The 15,641-nt window shown below is 47.6% G+C and overlaps 1 protein-coding gene and 1 long non-coding RNA gene across 2 annotated transcripts in view; both read left to right on the top strand.

Moving 5' to 3' along the window:
* The first annotated feature begins 7,185 nt into the window (after positions 1 to 7,185).
* On the top strand, positions 7,186 to 11,172 carry LOC309361171. The gene is made up of 4 exons (XR_014164362.1): positions 7,186 to 7,318; positions 9,203 to 9,232; positions 10,451 to 10,573; positions 11,140 to 11,172. It is a non-coding gene; the product is annotated as an uncharacterized lncRNA (long non-coding RNA).
* A 384-nt stretch (positions 11,173 to 11,556) lies between these two features.
* LOC309361217 (E3 ubiquitin-protein ligase LRSAM1-like) overlaps positions 11,557 to 15,641 on the top strand; it is a gene marked incomplete at its 3' end in the record, with an annotated part of 42,848 nt that continues 38,763 nt past the window's right edge. The window contains exons 1-5 of the mRNA XM_081896148.1: positions 11,557 to 11,663; positions 12,477 to 12,521; positions 13,220 to 13,284; positions 14,098 to 14,197; positions 15,436 to 15,523. Coding sequence (XP_081752274.1) covers positions 11,584 to 11,663; positions 12,477 to 12,521; positions 13,220 to 13,284; positions 14,098 to 14,197; positions 15,436 to 15,523 — 378 coding nt within the window. The 5' untranslated portion in view covers positions 11,557 to 11,583. The remainder of the gene's footprint in view (positions 11,664 to 12,476; positions 12,522 to 13,219; positions 13,285 to 14,097; positions 14,198 to 15,435; positions 15,524 to 15,641) is intronic.

Genomic DNA, 15,641 nt, shown 5'->3' with positions numbered 1-15,641 from the left:
GGGTTTTCGCCTCGCGGTGAAGAACCCTGCTTGCTCCGGGATCACGGCACACCGGAAGAATGTTAAATCACGTAGTATGGGTTTACCCTGCTAGGATGAGGGCCATCGTTGTGCACACCACTGACCTTTGAAGTAGACACCAAATCCCAAGGAACCTGCCGCGTCTGAATGCACCTGGAAATCCGCTTGCAGGGCCATGCTATCTTGCCAAAGTGAAATACCATTATAGCCATCTAAGAATTGCAGCCAAACCTGGAGATCTGATTTTACAGCCTTCGAGAGGCGCACCCTATGATGCGATGACCGTAAACCTGCTGACAGCTTTGCCAACCGTCCACAAAAGGGGCGACCGGGGGAAACTACACGGCACGCGAAGTTGAGGTGACCCAAGAGTGATTGAATTTGCTTCAGGGTAACCTTCCTTAGGGGCAATATCTGTGAAATAAGCTCTTTTAGGGCAACCAACTTCTCGGTAGGTAGGTGAGAAGTTTGGGCAAGTGTGTCGAGTTCAATGCCCAAGTAAGTCATTGTGGTGACCGGGCCCTCCGTCTTCTCGTTTGCTAAAGGGACACCCAGCTCCTCAGCCATGGACTTGAAGGCCTGTAGCAAGGCCTTGCAGTCATTTGCATTATTTGCGACCAAAATAAAGTCATCCAAGTAATGCCCCACCCCTTCGGAACCATTTTTAAATTTCAGCGCCCATTCCAGGAAGGTGCTGAAAGTCTCAAAAGTGGCACAGGCAATCGAGTACCCCATAGGCATCACTTTATCAATGAAATAAGCACCCTGGAATTTAAAACCTAACCAACGATAGTCCTCTGGGTGAACTGGAAGAAGGCAAAATGCAGACTCGATGTCACATTTTGCCATAAAAGCACCCCTACCAAATCCCCGGACCAACTTCACTGCTTGATCAAAAGATGCATACTTCACCGTGCACAGTTATTGGGGGATAGCATCATTGACTGAAGCACCCTTGGGGTAAGAAAGGTTGTGTATCATCCGGAATTCCCCAGGGGTCTTTTTTGGGACAATGCCGAGCGGTGAAATATGCAGATGATCAATGGGAGGTTCCGGAAATGGACCAGCCACCCTCCCGGCCACAATTTCTTTCTGAATCCTTTTCATAGCAGTGTCAGGTCTCTCTAAAACTGATTTCTGATTGGGGAGCAACCGGAATTGGGGGTGAAGACAACTGGAATTCTAAACCCTTGGGAAAACCCCTCCCCTAGAAGAAGGGCGGCTTGTCTATTAAGATATAGGTTTAACAGTGTTCTTAGGGGTTGGAGCTTAATCGGAGAGTGAGCTAGGTCGAGGGACAAATTAGTAGCAATTCCCTGTTGACCCTTGGGCAGGTCCTGAAGCGCCAGAGGGGGCACCCCGGTTTCCCTGGTGGAGGTGACCCCTGCCACCTTGAAAGGGCTGTTGTTTGCCCTTGAAGCAGTTAATAGCCGGGTGGCTGCCTAAACACTTATCGCATTCATGCAAGTACTTACAAGAGGTGCGCTGGCAGGCCCCTCTATTGAAATCCCAGCATTGTTTACGACGTTTGGCATCCACCTTACCGGGTTTTGCTTGGTCATGAGTTTTCTTTTCGATGTTAGGCCCCACATGCTCCATCCAGTAGTTATTGTCCCTCTGATCCCAGCGCGTTGAGGACAAAAGCGAGGCATTCCTACGAAAATCCTCGTCGTACGAGATGGCAGCCTCATCTCCCGCTAATTCACGCGCCCTTCTCACATGAGCCAGATAAGATGCAAGGTGCAACCCACGTTTTGGATAACCTCCTAAGACTATCCCCATGAATACCTGGTAGCCTTGAGCCAGTTCTCAAATGTACACTCCGCCCGAGGGGTCCTATATCTTTTCTTACCATAATACCTCTTTTTCTCCCCTTTACCCTTTATTTGTTCCGGCGGCAGCAACGTAAACATATCTACGAAATCCCCGTTCAGTATCTTATCCCTTTTCCTCTTAGAAAGGTGATTTCCCAAGTTAAAATCAGTAGACTAGCGCCCCATCTTTTCATTCGAGGGTCCCATTAAAAGTTTTACGGTGCGAATTGGCCTGCCTCTCATGGACCCACAAAGGGGCACCTGTCTCTTCGCCCTCCCCCCAGTAAGTCTCCATGGGCGCATCACTATCACCCTCAGAAGAAGAAGTACCTGTCTCATCCTCGGAGTCAGATGGGTCCCTTCTCCTGCTCTTCTTGGACACGTGCTTCCTCTTCACTTTCCACTTCCCTCCGTGGGAGCTACTGTCTTGCGGGGCTGGGTCATTAGACGCAGAAGCTGCCTGCTGGGGAGGCAACTCGTCATCCGAAGATGACCCTTTGGACAGACTGTGCTGGGCTGGAGTATCCTGAAAAACACTAGGAACACATATTGCCTCCTGACTTGCATTAGAGGAGGTGGCCCTTGATGGCCTGGTCCTCTGGGTGCTGGCCTTAGGCTTCTGCGCCCTGGACTTGGCCTTCTGGGCACTAGACTTAGACTTCTGTGCACGTGCGGTTTGCAAATGTGTCTGGGGCTGATTGGTGCCTTGCTGTGTTGTGCTAGATGTAGCTGAGGAGGGTCCTGCCTGGCCCTGCTGGCTGGAGGGGTGTGTGTGTCAGGTATGCAATCTTGAGATAGCTCCACTATGGAAGACGTCGGGGCTACCGGAGGCCCGCATTGCGCGTAAAAGGCTTGAATTGCCGAGACGAGTTGCGCTATAGCTTGTGGGTTACAGGGCACAACGGGCACTAGAGCACCACTCGACTGGGGTGTTTGAGCGTTGCCCCTGTTTGCCATGTTAAACCCCCAAAATATGTATGAGTGTATGTATGTATGTATGTACTGGATTTGAGTAGCTATCTATTGATTATTTCCGATTATTAATATTATTATTCTTCCTTTTTATATATATATAATTTTCCGCTATTTCTTTTTCTTTTATTTATTTATTTATTTATTTATTTATTTATTTATTTATATTTATATTATATTTATTATTATTATTAATATTAATTTATTTATTATTATATAATATTTAATTATTCACCTAATGATTAAGCAATTATATTGGTACTGTTGCCAACCAGCAGCTCAAAAATAAGGCAGCGGAGATGACAGCAAGCCTTTTAAAACTTTGCAATGACTTTCCCTCTATGAATAATTTAAAACGCAATAGCCAACACTGAATAAGAGTAAGCTGTGCCCTAGGGCCAGGAAAAGCAATCAAAAAGCAAGCCTCTTAGGAAACAAGCAATGACTGTCCCTGTAGCTTGCCAGATTAAATATAGCCCTGTAAAGTAACAAATGCTAAGCCTTTATATTTTATCAACCAAATGAATTAAATTGCCAGATTCAGTATAGCCTTATAAACTAACAGATATACTTGTTTTTATATATAAAGGTTTATTTAAATTAATTAAAATTCCAATCAATGAATTGCTTTGGCAAGGCAAAGCTCCTTGGGGTACCTCCACACTTTAAGTAAAGCAGCCAAATGAAATATATTGCAGGAAAATATAAAGCCTTAAAACAATTAGAAATAAGCCTCCTATCAACCTTTAAAGTACTTCAATTAAAATTCCAACCAATGAATATCTTTGTCAAGGCAAAACTCTTTGAGGCCTTTAATCACTTTAAATCAACCAAATGAGCTGTATTGTCAAATATATAAAGCCTTATAAGCTATGGAAGATCAGCCTCTTGTACATCTGATTTACTGCTATTGTGAGCCAGCTAGCAGTGAATTATAACCCTCCTGTCCTGCCGCTATTGCTGCTGTGTTGTAAAAAGGCTGCCTGCCTAGCCTTAAAGAGAGAGAGACTTCACACGCTTAGTTGCCTATCGTAAGATGGTGCCTGCTTTAAAGCCACGTGGGCGGTTGCAAATGGCAGCCGGGGGCGGGCCCGTAGCTTAGCAACGGTGCCGCTTCGTGTTCAGCGATCAGACTAAACAGGAAAATAAGCCCCGGAGAGCAGCGAACAGCAATCAGGCTACAACAGGAAATAAACCCCGAAAATGTGATCAAGCTAAAGCTGGCGAATTAAACCGTTTTTTCACCCTGCGCCCCCCCCCCCGACTTCAAGCCCCAAGCCACAAAAACGCTCCCTTGCAGCCCCACAAACCCCGCAAATGTGGCGGTGCTTAAAGCAAAAAACGCTCCTTTGCAGCCACACAAGCCCCACACACGCGGCGGTGCTCCGCTGCGCAGAAATTGAAGTTAAAATCTGAACCCCCAGTAGCAAAACCTGAATGAATGGGTGCGCTGCGTTCTCCGACGGCCGGGAAAGTAGCGAAGAGGAGCCGGGAAACGCTGAAGAGAAGCCGGCGTGAGCTGTAACAGGCTCAGCTGGTGAGCGGCGACCGAAGGGAGGAAAGCCGATCTGGTCCTCTCCAGATAGCGAAAATCACGAGCGGCATGGAGGCGCGAAGCTCAGAGGTCAGCGCAGGGGGAAGCCGGCTGGGGAATAGGAGAAGGCTCGGTCCGCAGCACCTTTAGAGCGACGATCCTTTAGAGCGGACAAAGCAGTAGGATGGGTAGAATTCCTTACAGTGTGTTGCGCGCAGCGCGCGGGTAGCCAGGAGCGGGGGGATCGGGGAGCAACGACGACCAAAGAACCGGACCTGCAGAGGACCAGAAAAAAAAACGCGTGGGTAAAAGGAGCACAGAAACCTGAACAAGATACAAACCTCAGAAAAAGACTAAACCGCGGCTGCTGCAAAGGAGGAAAAGGGGCGAGCCAGGGCTGCCCTGACTTTAAGTGCCCTCGGGTGGGCCCGCCTCCAGCGCCAGCTGATTGGCTGGCACTGCAGAAGATGAATACTAATGGGGATCCCTGAGTCCTGCGGGGCTGGCGCCAGCCCCGCGAAAATGTGGATGGGGGCGTGAAACTGCAACATACTAAGGAACGTGTTCAGAAGGGACTCGTAACGGTGTCCTATACGCCAGGTAACGAAATTCCTACTGATGTATTGTGCAAGGTTGTATCAAGGGATCAACACTGTACCTATGTGCAGAAGTTGGGTTTGTACTGATATTGTACGAACATGCTGCCCAGTGATGTTCACAGAAAGGGGGAGGATGTTGTTTTCTATTTCCCTTACTGAGCAGCAACTGGAGTCACAATACATTGTTTTGCATTCCACAGTCAGAGTTACTGTTGGATTCCCACGGGAATGGGAGACTGGATTCCTGTTTTTCACTGTTCTCTCGGTGTTCTTTGTTTCCGAGAGGAGTTGCTTCTCTGCTCTCACAGAGGCAAGATGCATGTTTGGATTCTCTCAGCATAGAAGTGTAAATAAAGTTAAGAATGTGGCACATACTGCTTATCCTTCTGCTGTGTGGACTGCTCTGCGTGGGCTTAAGATGAGACGAGCCTGTATCAGCTTCAGATGGGCCGAAGCTGGTCAAAATCTCACAGGACCAACGGTCTGGCTCAGTATAAGGCCACTTCCTATGAAAACATGCTTTCTGAATTCTAGAGCCACCTTGATGCGTTTGGTGGTCAAGCAGGGCTCAAGTCTCCCTGACTCATTTTTAGCGCTCTGCCCAGTGCATCACACTTACAGGTGAAACTCAGAAAATTAGAATATCATGGAAAAGTTCATTTATTTCAGTAATTCAACTTAAAAGATGAAACTAATATATGAGATAGACTCATGACATGCAAAGCGAGATATGTCAAGCCTTTATTTGTTATAATTGTGATATTATGGCACACAGCTGATGAAAACCCCAAATTAACAATCTCAGAAAATTATAATATTAAATCAAATCAGCAAAACAAGGACTGCAAACAGAGCAATATTGGACCTATGAGAAGTAGAAGCATGCATATGTACTCAGTACTTGGTTTGGGCACCTTTTGCATCAATTACTGCCTCAATGCGGCGTGGCATGGATGCGATCAGCCTGTGGCACTGCTGAGGTGTTATGGAAGACCAGGATGCTTCAATAGCAGCCTTCAGCTCTTCTGCATTGCTCGGTTTCATGTCTCTCATCTTTCTCTTGGCAATGTCCCATAGATTCTCTATGGGGTTCAGGTCAGGCGAGTTTGCTGGCCAATCAAGCACAGTAATCCCATGGGCACTGAACCAGGTTTTGGTACTTTTGGCAGTGTGGGCAGGTGCCAATTCCTGCTGGAAAATGAAGTCAGCATCCCCATAAAGTTTGTCTGCAGAAGGAAGGATGAAGTTCTTCAAAATCTCCTGGTAGACGGCTGCGTTGACCCTGGACTTAATGAAGCACAGTGGACCAACACCAGCTGATGGCATGGATCCCCAAATCTTCACTTCACACTGGACTTCAAGCATCTGGCATTGGGAACTTCACACTGGACTTCAAGCATCTGGCATTGTGTGCCTCCCCATTCTTCCTCCAGACTCTGGGTCCTTGGTTTCCAAATGAGATGCAAAAGTTGCTCTCATCAGAAAAGAGGACTTGGAACCACTGAGCAACAGCCCAGTTCTTTTTTTCCCTTTAGCCCAGGCAAGATGCTTCTGACGTCATTTCTTGTTAAGGAGCGGCTTGACAAGAGGAATACGACATTTGAAGGCCATCTCCAGGATCCGTCTGTGTGTGGTAGCTCTTGATGCACTAACTCCAGCCTCAGTCCACTCCTTGTGAAAGTCCCCAACACGTTTGAATGGTCTTTTCCTGACAATCCTCTCCAGGCTGTGGTCATTCCTGCTGCTTGTGCACCTTTTTCTTCCACACTTTCCCCTTCTGCATAACTTTCCATTAATGTGCTTCGATACAGCACTTTGGGAACATCCAACTTCTTCTGCAATTACCGTTTGAGGCTTTCCCTCCTTATGGAGGGTCTCAATGATGGCTTTCTGCACAACTGTCAGGTCAGCAGCCTTCCCCATGATTGTGCTTCCTACTGAACCCATTGCAGGTGTTATGGATTGAATAGCTACTGCACCTTTTCACAATATTCTAATTTTCTAAGATTATTAATTTGGGGTTTTTATCAGCTGTACCCCATAATCGTCACAATTATAACAAATAAAGGCTTGACATATCTCGCTTTGTATGTCATGAGTCTATCTCATATATTAGTTTCACCTTTTAAGTTGAATTACTGAAATAAATGAACTATTCCACGATATTCTAATTTTTCGAGTTTCACCTGTGATGCCTGAGCCCTGCCAATAACTGACCTGCCCGTGCTGTCTTCCGGTTTCTCCCAGAATTAGGAATCGAGTACAATCCTCCCTCCCAGTATTTACTCCCAGTGTTGGAACGTGACGGAGGTGAGACTTCGGTGGATGGAGTCGGCAGGATGGTCATGAAATATGCGGAGAATGAGGCTGAGTGGCAGGTAATTGCTGAAAAGCAGGCAGTGGTCTTCACGTCAGGGATGGGGAGTGTGTTATCCTCTAGATGTCGCTGGATTCCCATTGCCCTTGACCAACTGGCCATGCCAGCTGCAGGGGCTGATGGGAGTTTGGCATCCTAACAGCATCTGGAGGGCCACAGATTTCCCAGCCGTGCCTTACATGCAACCTAACAATGGTCACTGGCTCCCCTGAACTGTGAGAGGTGGTTTGAGTGTATTTGTGTGTCTGTGTGTATGAATGAGTGAGTGGGTTGTGTTAAACCCAGTTAAACCCAGGCTGCTTTTGTGAGAGCCAGTGTGGTGTGGTGGTTAAGAGCAGTGGACTCATAATCTGGTGAACCGGGTTCGGGTCCCTGTTCCTCCACATGCAGCTGCTGGGTGACCTTGGGCTAGTCACACTTCTCTGAAGTCTCTCAGCCTCACTCACCTCGCAGAGTGTTTGTTGTGGGGGAGGAAGAGAAAGGAGAATGTTAGCCGCTTTGAGACTCCTTCTGGTAGTGATAAAGCGGGATATCAAATCCAAACTCTTCCAAACTCTTTGTAATAGTGACATTTCCCATAAATATGCTGAGACACAACTGAATAATGTTATAGATTTCAATGGGATTCATGGAAGGGCCAAGTTTATTCTGCAGTTTAAACGAATGGGGCATGGAAGTGCTTAACTGGTTCTTGAGCAGGGCCAAAACCTGGGGGAAGGAATCTTCAGTCTCTGTAGCAAACAGCAGGCACAACAACATTTTGTATGGAATGCAGAGCCAGTTCTTCTCAGAAGCAAGCAAGGGGAGCCCCTGAGGTGCTGGATGCACCACTAGAACTGGTGGCATGGTGTGAGTACCAAGGTTGGTTTTGCTCTCTGCATTTTTCCTGAAGTTGTTGAGCTGTGAAAATCATGTCCACTGTCCCCCTAGAAGGCTGAAAACCATTTTGGGATTCAGGAAGGGTCACCTCGGATAATGTTAAGAGACGGTTTGCTAAGATCCTTGCAAGAATTTTGCTGGCCACAGCTAACAGAGAGATGCCTAGATAGTTTCTGCAATCAGTTCTGTCACCTTTTTAAAAAGAGATTGATAATTTTGGCATTCTTGAAGTCTGCTGGGATTGCTTCTCTCTCCCAGATTTTTTTGATGAGCTTGTGAAGTTGTTGTGTAAGTTCAATTCCACCCACTTTGAAGATTTCAGCAGGTATCCCATCAGGTCCACTGGTTTTGTTGTTTTTCACTTGGTTAATAGCTGTACACAGCTCTCCCAGATTTGGAGATACTGCAAGCTCATCTCTAATTTGTTTTTGCGGGATTTGTGAGAGGACCTCAGCAGCTATGGGGGAGTTGCGGTTAAGGAGATGTTGGTAATGTTCTTTCCAGCACAGTGCAATAGCTTCTTTATCTTTCAGAAGTGTGGTACCATCTGCTGAGCGTAGGGGGCATATGCCATGATTTATTGGTCCATAGATGGTCTTTGTGGCTTTAAAGAGACTCTGTGCATCATGAGTGTTGGCTAAGTGCTGGATCTCTTGAGCTTTTTTTTTTCATCCACCAGGTGTTTTTTAGTTCTCTGGTTCTTAGCATTGGCATAGGTTTTTTCCCCTTAGTGGCACAGTTTCTATCACCAGTGTGGTGTAGTGGTTAAGAGCGGTAGTCTTGTAATCTGGGGAAACAGGTTCACGTCTCCACTCCTCCACATGCAGCTGCTGGGTGACCTTGGGCTAGTCACACTTCTTTGAAGTCTCTCAGCCCCACTCACCTCACAGAGTGTTTATTGTGGGGGAGGAAGGGAAAGGAGAATGTTAGCCACTTTGAGACTCCTTTGGGTAGCGATAAAGCGGGATATCAAATCCAAACTCTTCTCCTTCTCCTCCTTTTTCAGAACAAATTTATGGACTATGAGAAACGGAAGGTAAGAAACATTTTCCATTGCTCAACCCTTCTCCCTTTTGGAAAACTGTTATGCCCTCCAGATGGCTCCCCCAGCTTGTTCCATTTCTTCACTGGATCCGCCAATTTCTGTAAGACAGTATTATTTACGTACACAAGTGGCCATCATATAATAATGATGATGATGATGATGATAGTGCCATCTGAAGAAAAATAGATCTGGCTCAGTTCCCTTAGTCAGCAAATTCATTTGCTTTAAAGCCAGGATGGGAAAGCTTTCGGCCCTTCAAGGTTGCTGGTGTACAGCTGCCAACATCCCTGAGCATTGGGCATGCTGGCTCAGACTGATGGGAGTTAAGGGTCCAGCAAGATCTGGAGGGCCACAGGTCCCCCCCCCCCAGTGTAAAGTATTGAAATAATAAAAAATGCTTCAGCCAGAATGGTTGCCAGAGCACCTTACACAAGATGAGTAGCAAACAGTCCTTAACCTGCAGGTGTATAATCTAAGACATGGCACAAAAGGAATGAAGAGAGAAGAGGCAAACAAGTAAGCTCATGCATTAATTCTTACAAAGTTCTCGTAACAAGCAGCTTGGAAAGGAAAGGGTTTAAGGAGAGAGGAGGAGCTCAAAGTGAGCTGGTTTGCCAGCTGAACTGATGGAGTGGGCACCCGCTGTCCCATCTTACTCTATGCTCTAGCTTGATGTATTAATTGCCCACTGGGTGACAGCTGAAGGAGAGAGGAAAATTCAATGGAAGATGAGGTGGCAGAGTTGTGTCTGGACTATACCACTTCAAACTGCAGGTGTTGGCTCATACAACGATTGCTCCTCTGCTCACACACGCACCCCACCCCCCAAAGAAAAGTAGCATATCTAGCCTAACTTTTCCATGGCATACTAGATTTCTACATGCATGGGGATTATCTATTGGGAGGGATTTTTTTTCAGAAAGCTTTATTTGTAAGGCTAGAAGACAACAAGCAAAAAACATGCAGGGGGATAACTCTTACTATATTTTGTGTGGGTGAGCTTTCAGTTAGGCCAGCTCCACCCCCCCACCCCCACCTGCAGTCTGTAGTCCAAACACAGTCCAAACACAGGTTTGTTCACTTCCATCTGCTGTTTATGAACACACAAGCCCTGTCTCTCATCATGCACTGGGAGGAACACTACAAGCCACAGTATGTTCACATGCTTGAATGTGTGTGCTGATGAGGCTCTTTGCTGGTCCTTCCCAGTAGTAGAAGATGCAGGAGAAGCTGAAGTTTGAGCACTGGTTGGATCTGGAGCAGCAAGGTCAAGCCCAGCTCATGCACCAGAGCCACGCCCAGAAAGGGGAGATCCTCCAGAGCATGAAGGAGGTATCTTGTCTGTCTCCCTTTTCCACCCTTTTCCTCCTGTTGCTCCGTGCCTAAGCTGATCAAAAATATTTCTAAGTAAAAGAAAATGAAATAGGTCATCCTAGGATGGATTGATAATTGCCCTGTAGGCACTGATGACTGACACCCATTGGGACTGGTAGGGCAGAAGGCTGGGAGCCCAGCAGTAGATGGTGCCAGAGCCAATGACAGGTAGAGACTGCTAAGTACTTTTGTCCTCATTCTCACTGCTGAGTTCTGCAAGGGGCCACCCAGAGACTAAAAAGGAAGAAGCTGGCGGGTGGTGCTGCCACCCGCTGAACTGGTTGCAAGTAGGAGGGTAGGCTGGGGAGGCAGTGCCCCATTCACCCCGATGGACCAGCCTCCACTGCCCATGAGAGAGGTTCATACGTTTGCTTATTGTGGTTGGGAAAATGTGCCATTCTGAGGAATCCAGATGTAGGCTTACCTCTCGAGTCGCAAGGTCCAGGGAGGCCTCTGTGGGAGATAAGGCTGTCCTGGAGATCAAGGAAACGGTCCTTTGATGCTGTTCTCCTCTCTGCTTGCAGAAGCAGGTGAGGCTGGAGCAGGGCCTGACCCGGTGTTAGTTTCTGTTTGCCACTGAGCAGTGCTTTGGAGTCACAAGACTCTGTTTACATTCCACACATTCCATCCTGTTGGAAGTCTCACGGGAGACGGATGTGACGTTACTGGTTTCCTGTTCCTTTGTTTCAGTTGCTCTCTGCTCTCACAGAGAGAGGATGTGGGGTTTTTTTGTTTGCATAGTTAGGATAATAGAACCCTTTGCAATGTAGCCATAAATCTCATCATTTCCGTGTGCTGCTTTGATTCTCTGTGTATTGGGAATGTGCCTGAGGCCTCATCAAAGGCTCAGGTCGTTAATCACATCGGAGGTGATTCCGAAGGACTTGGCCGGAGGCAGATGAGCTTTATCAGCTCGGTCGAGCGGAGATTCCGACACCCGGCACCAGGAGTGCCTAGGAGAAGAATGCATGAAGCTGTTGGAGCAGCTGAAGCAGATGGAGCAAGGGGTCTCCAGCCGGATCAAAAACCTGCTGGAAGAGAACCAGAGGTCAGAGGTGGTGTTGAGCAACAGTCACAGGAGCTAGGGAGCTACGCTTGCAACTCTTGACTGTTTTCACTCCCAGGCTGGGTTTATTGCACCAAGGCTCAAAGACACCTGGGCTGGATTTTCAGATCTGATGGTGTGACTCCAGACAAGGAGCTCAGTTAGGGTTGGGGAACAAATTTAACTGAAGGATCATGTTTCCTTCTGGGAAGGTTTCCAGGGGCCAGAGGATAAAATAGGTGGAGCATCACATGCAAATTATATATTGGAACTCTCTCACACAGCTGTCTATCCTCCCATGTAGTCAACCAAGAGGCATTATCAGAGTTCAGGGGCACATCCCAGCCAGACAAAAACACTCAAGAATTTAAGTAGGGCTGGCAAGGGGGTTGGCTGGGGAGAGTTCCAAAGACCAGGCAGAGAGGCTTGGAGGGCCAAATTCAGCCCCTGGGTCTGAGGTTCTCAGCTCTCAAGTTAAGAGGTCAAACAGGAATAGCCCTGTCAGGACATCCCTGATGTTACCAAAATTCGTCCAGGATTTTTCCTTTGAAAGCAAATCCCAAGAGTCATGGTCTGAAAACGCCAGACCCTTCATAGCAGAATTAATTTTTCTCTTGCTATCTTTTACCAAGATCCTTCATCCTGTTGCTTCAGCCATGATTTTGTTCAGGTGGAGAGTTTATATAGGACTTTATATAGGTTCCACTCCATGCTGGACTGACAGGTGGTTGCATGAGCTTCCCCTCTTCCTCTTAGAACTGAACAAGGACTAATAATGCTGTCTGGCGTTTTTCCCCCTCCTTGCTTTCTTTCTAGGCAAAAGCAGAGCTCTGAGATTCTCAAATCTCTGGAGAATGACTGGTGAGTGTCCCAGATGCTCTTGGCTGGGTAAGGAGTGGGGAGGATGATGCCTTTGCATGAGAACATAAAAAAGTGTTGCCTGGGTCAGGACAATGGGCGGTCTAGTTCAGCATCTTGTTCTCACAGTGACTGACCAGATGCATCTTCTGACCACCACCAGCAACTCTCTGCACTTGGTTCCCAGCACCTGGCATTCAGAGGCATGCTGCCTCCATTGTAGCTTGTAGCCATTGATCGCCACTGGGGAAAGGCCATAGCTCAGTGGTAGAACACCTGTTTTACATGCAGAAGGTCCCAGGTACCATCCTTGGCATCTCTAGGTGGGGTTGGAAAAAGCTCCCTCTCAGAAACCCTGGAGAGTCGTCGTCAGTCAGTGTAGGCAATGGTGAGCTAGATGCACCGATGGTTTGACTTGGCGTAAGGTGGCTTCCTCAGTTCCTATCATCTTTTCATCCAAGAGTTTGTCTTATCCTATTGAAAAATTCCACATGCTAGGCATAAAAATGTGAGGTGACCGCTGCTTTCATGCCCAGGCTTCCCAGAGGCTTCCAGCTGCCCCCTGCTGGAAACTGGAACACTAGGTTTGATGAGCCTTCAGTCTAATCTAAACAATGAAAGAGGCAGGGCAGGCCTTGCCATTGGCTGACAGTTGAGGGAAGGGCATGCAGTGGCTGAATCTCTCCCTTTTCCCCTGCCAGGATCCGGATGGAGCAGCTGATGGCTCAGGAGGAGGAGGAGCAGCTGCGCAGGAAGGAAGTGGCCTGTGAATGTGGCTGTGGGAGTTCTGGGTGGGACCCTTTACACCCCAGGCATAGAACTGTTTCTCCTGGCTATGTTGATTTCTACAGAAAGAATGTGGGATATTTTCCCACTCAAGGGCTGCATTCTCTTCTGGGCAGCCATCTGGGGGCCACATGCCAGGGTGGGTGGGGCCAGAAGCTAAAGTGGGTGGGACAACAAATGTAAATTTTTCCATTTGTACCATAGCCTATTTTTTACATGCACAAACACGCCTCCTCTCTGTCTTCCATCATGACAAACGAGGTATTTTTAGAATTCAGCCAGGCAAAAGCCCTTGAAGAGGCCCAGCGTAAGGCATTGTGTCTTGGAGAGGATTCTGGGGACCAGACAGAGAAACCTGGGATGCTACATTTAGCCCCCTGGGGCCTGAGGTTCCCCACCCCTGGCTTAGTGCATGGAAGAGATTGTTAGGATGCTTTCGATCCAATCTTAAGTGAGAACGCGGCCCACAAAATTCTGCACGAATCCCCAAAAACTCTCCAGGGTTTTTCACCATTGAGATTTATGCACTCTGTATTTCTTCCCCCATCAACAACAAAGGCACTGACATTTTGGTTACTCCTTCCCAAGAAGCAGAAACCATGCTTCCCTACCTACCCATAGTTCTGCTCTTTGATCTCTCCTGTACACCCCCCCCCCCAGCCTCCTGAGCTGCTTCCTGATCTCTGGAAATTTTTTTTCTAATGTGCGGGAGGAGACAGTTTTTGAACAGGCTCTTATAAGCTCAGGAGAAGACTCCAGGGCCCTGACGTCCTGCATTTTATTTCCTCCACAGCGGCCATGCTGCAGATGCTGGCCGAGACCTATAAGAACAAGCTCCTGCAGGTGGCTTACGAGTCACGCCGGCAAGATCTTGTCAACCAGACATGTTCCAGGTACTCCCAGAGAGAGTGGGGCATTTCTCTGCTTTGTGGGGAGGGGGTCATATTATTATTATTATTTAAATCTAACCTTTCATCCAAGAAGCATAATGTGCTTTCCTTCCACTTTTTATCCTCACAACAATCCTGTGAGGTGGGTTTGTCTGAGAGAGAGTGAGTGGCTCAGGCTCACCCAGCAAGCCTTGTGGCTGAGGGGTGATTTGATCCCGATTCTTCTCCCACAGGCTGACTTTCTGTCCACAACACTGTACTTGTAGAAAAGGAGGTGATGCTGTTGTTTTTATTTGTGTGTGTGTATTGCTGTGATTAACGAGATAAAGGTTTTATACATGAGGTGAAATGTTTCTGCTTTCACCTCGCTAGCTGCTCTGGCTGGAAAGGCGGAGCAACCAGTTGCTTAGACATTTTGATTCTGAGGGCCGCAGTCTGTCGGACTTGTCAGTAGCAGCAGTAGAAATTATGCCACAGGATTAACAAAGAGCACACTGGCCACCACATGCCCTCAGCCTGCAGAACAACACCAGCATCACTTAGCTTCTGCAAGCGAAGCCCTTCTGAACGTTCAGTCTCAAAGCTCTGTAAGTGCCACTTTGGAAATGGTGGGCTTTCATTTTTAGTGGAATAGCTGGCAAAGGTGGAAGCTGAATTTTTTTGCCACATAAATAGAACCTCTGTTTTGTTAATCACAGCAACGTATAGATTATGTGAGTGCAGGGGTGGGAAACCTCTGGCACATGGGTCAGTCTTGCTCCCCACATCCAGGGAGTCTAATTTGGCCCATGATGCCATTCCACTGTTGATCAGCTGACATCACTTGTCATTTAGAGCAATTGGAAGTCTGACAATAGATGGTGACATGGGGGTGTGCATGGGGGTGGGGGGGTCCCTCCATTCCCATGTACCAGAACCCAAGAACACCATGCTCACACTGGCTCTGCTAGAGTAAGCCAGAAAGGTGGAGGGGAAAGAGAGAGAGAGAGAGAGAGAGAGAGAGAGAGAGAGAGAGAGAGAGAGAGAGAGCGCGCGCTTGGGATATTGGCTCTGTTCCCTAAACCCACTGGAGTTAGTTTGGTTCCGTTCTCTGACAGGCTTTGATTTTTTCCAAATGTACTGATACTAGTGGCTCCTGTCCTGACAGCCTCCAAAGGTCTTCCAAAGTGCCTCTCACCCTCAGTTTGCCTCTGTCTCCCAAGAGGCAATGGTGGTAACCCTTGGAATGTTTTCTCTTGTAGACTAGCCAAGATGGACCAGAAGTTCCAGCAAATCCTAGCTTGGCAGGAGTTGGACCAGAAGAAAGCCATCAGGCAGATCCTACAGGAGGTATTTTGCTGGATATGGGTGCAAAAAGGGCACCTCTGTATACAGGATGGGAGAGGGTGATCCAAAGCAAAGTATGGTGGGGGGAGGGGGAGAATCAGAGTTATAGAGTTGGAAGGGG

This window comes from Podarcis melisellensis, assembly GCF_964234715.1.
Source record: "Podarcis melisellensis genome assembly, chromosome: W".
Lineage (NCBI taxonomy): Eukaryota > Metazoa > Chordata > Lepidosauria > Squamata > Lacertidae > Podarcis > Podarcis melisellensis.
Note: the sequence above shows the minus strand (reverse complement) of the source record. Positions and strands in the feature narration are given on the sequence as shown.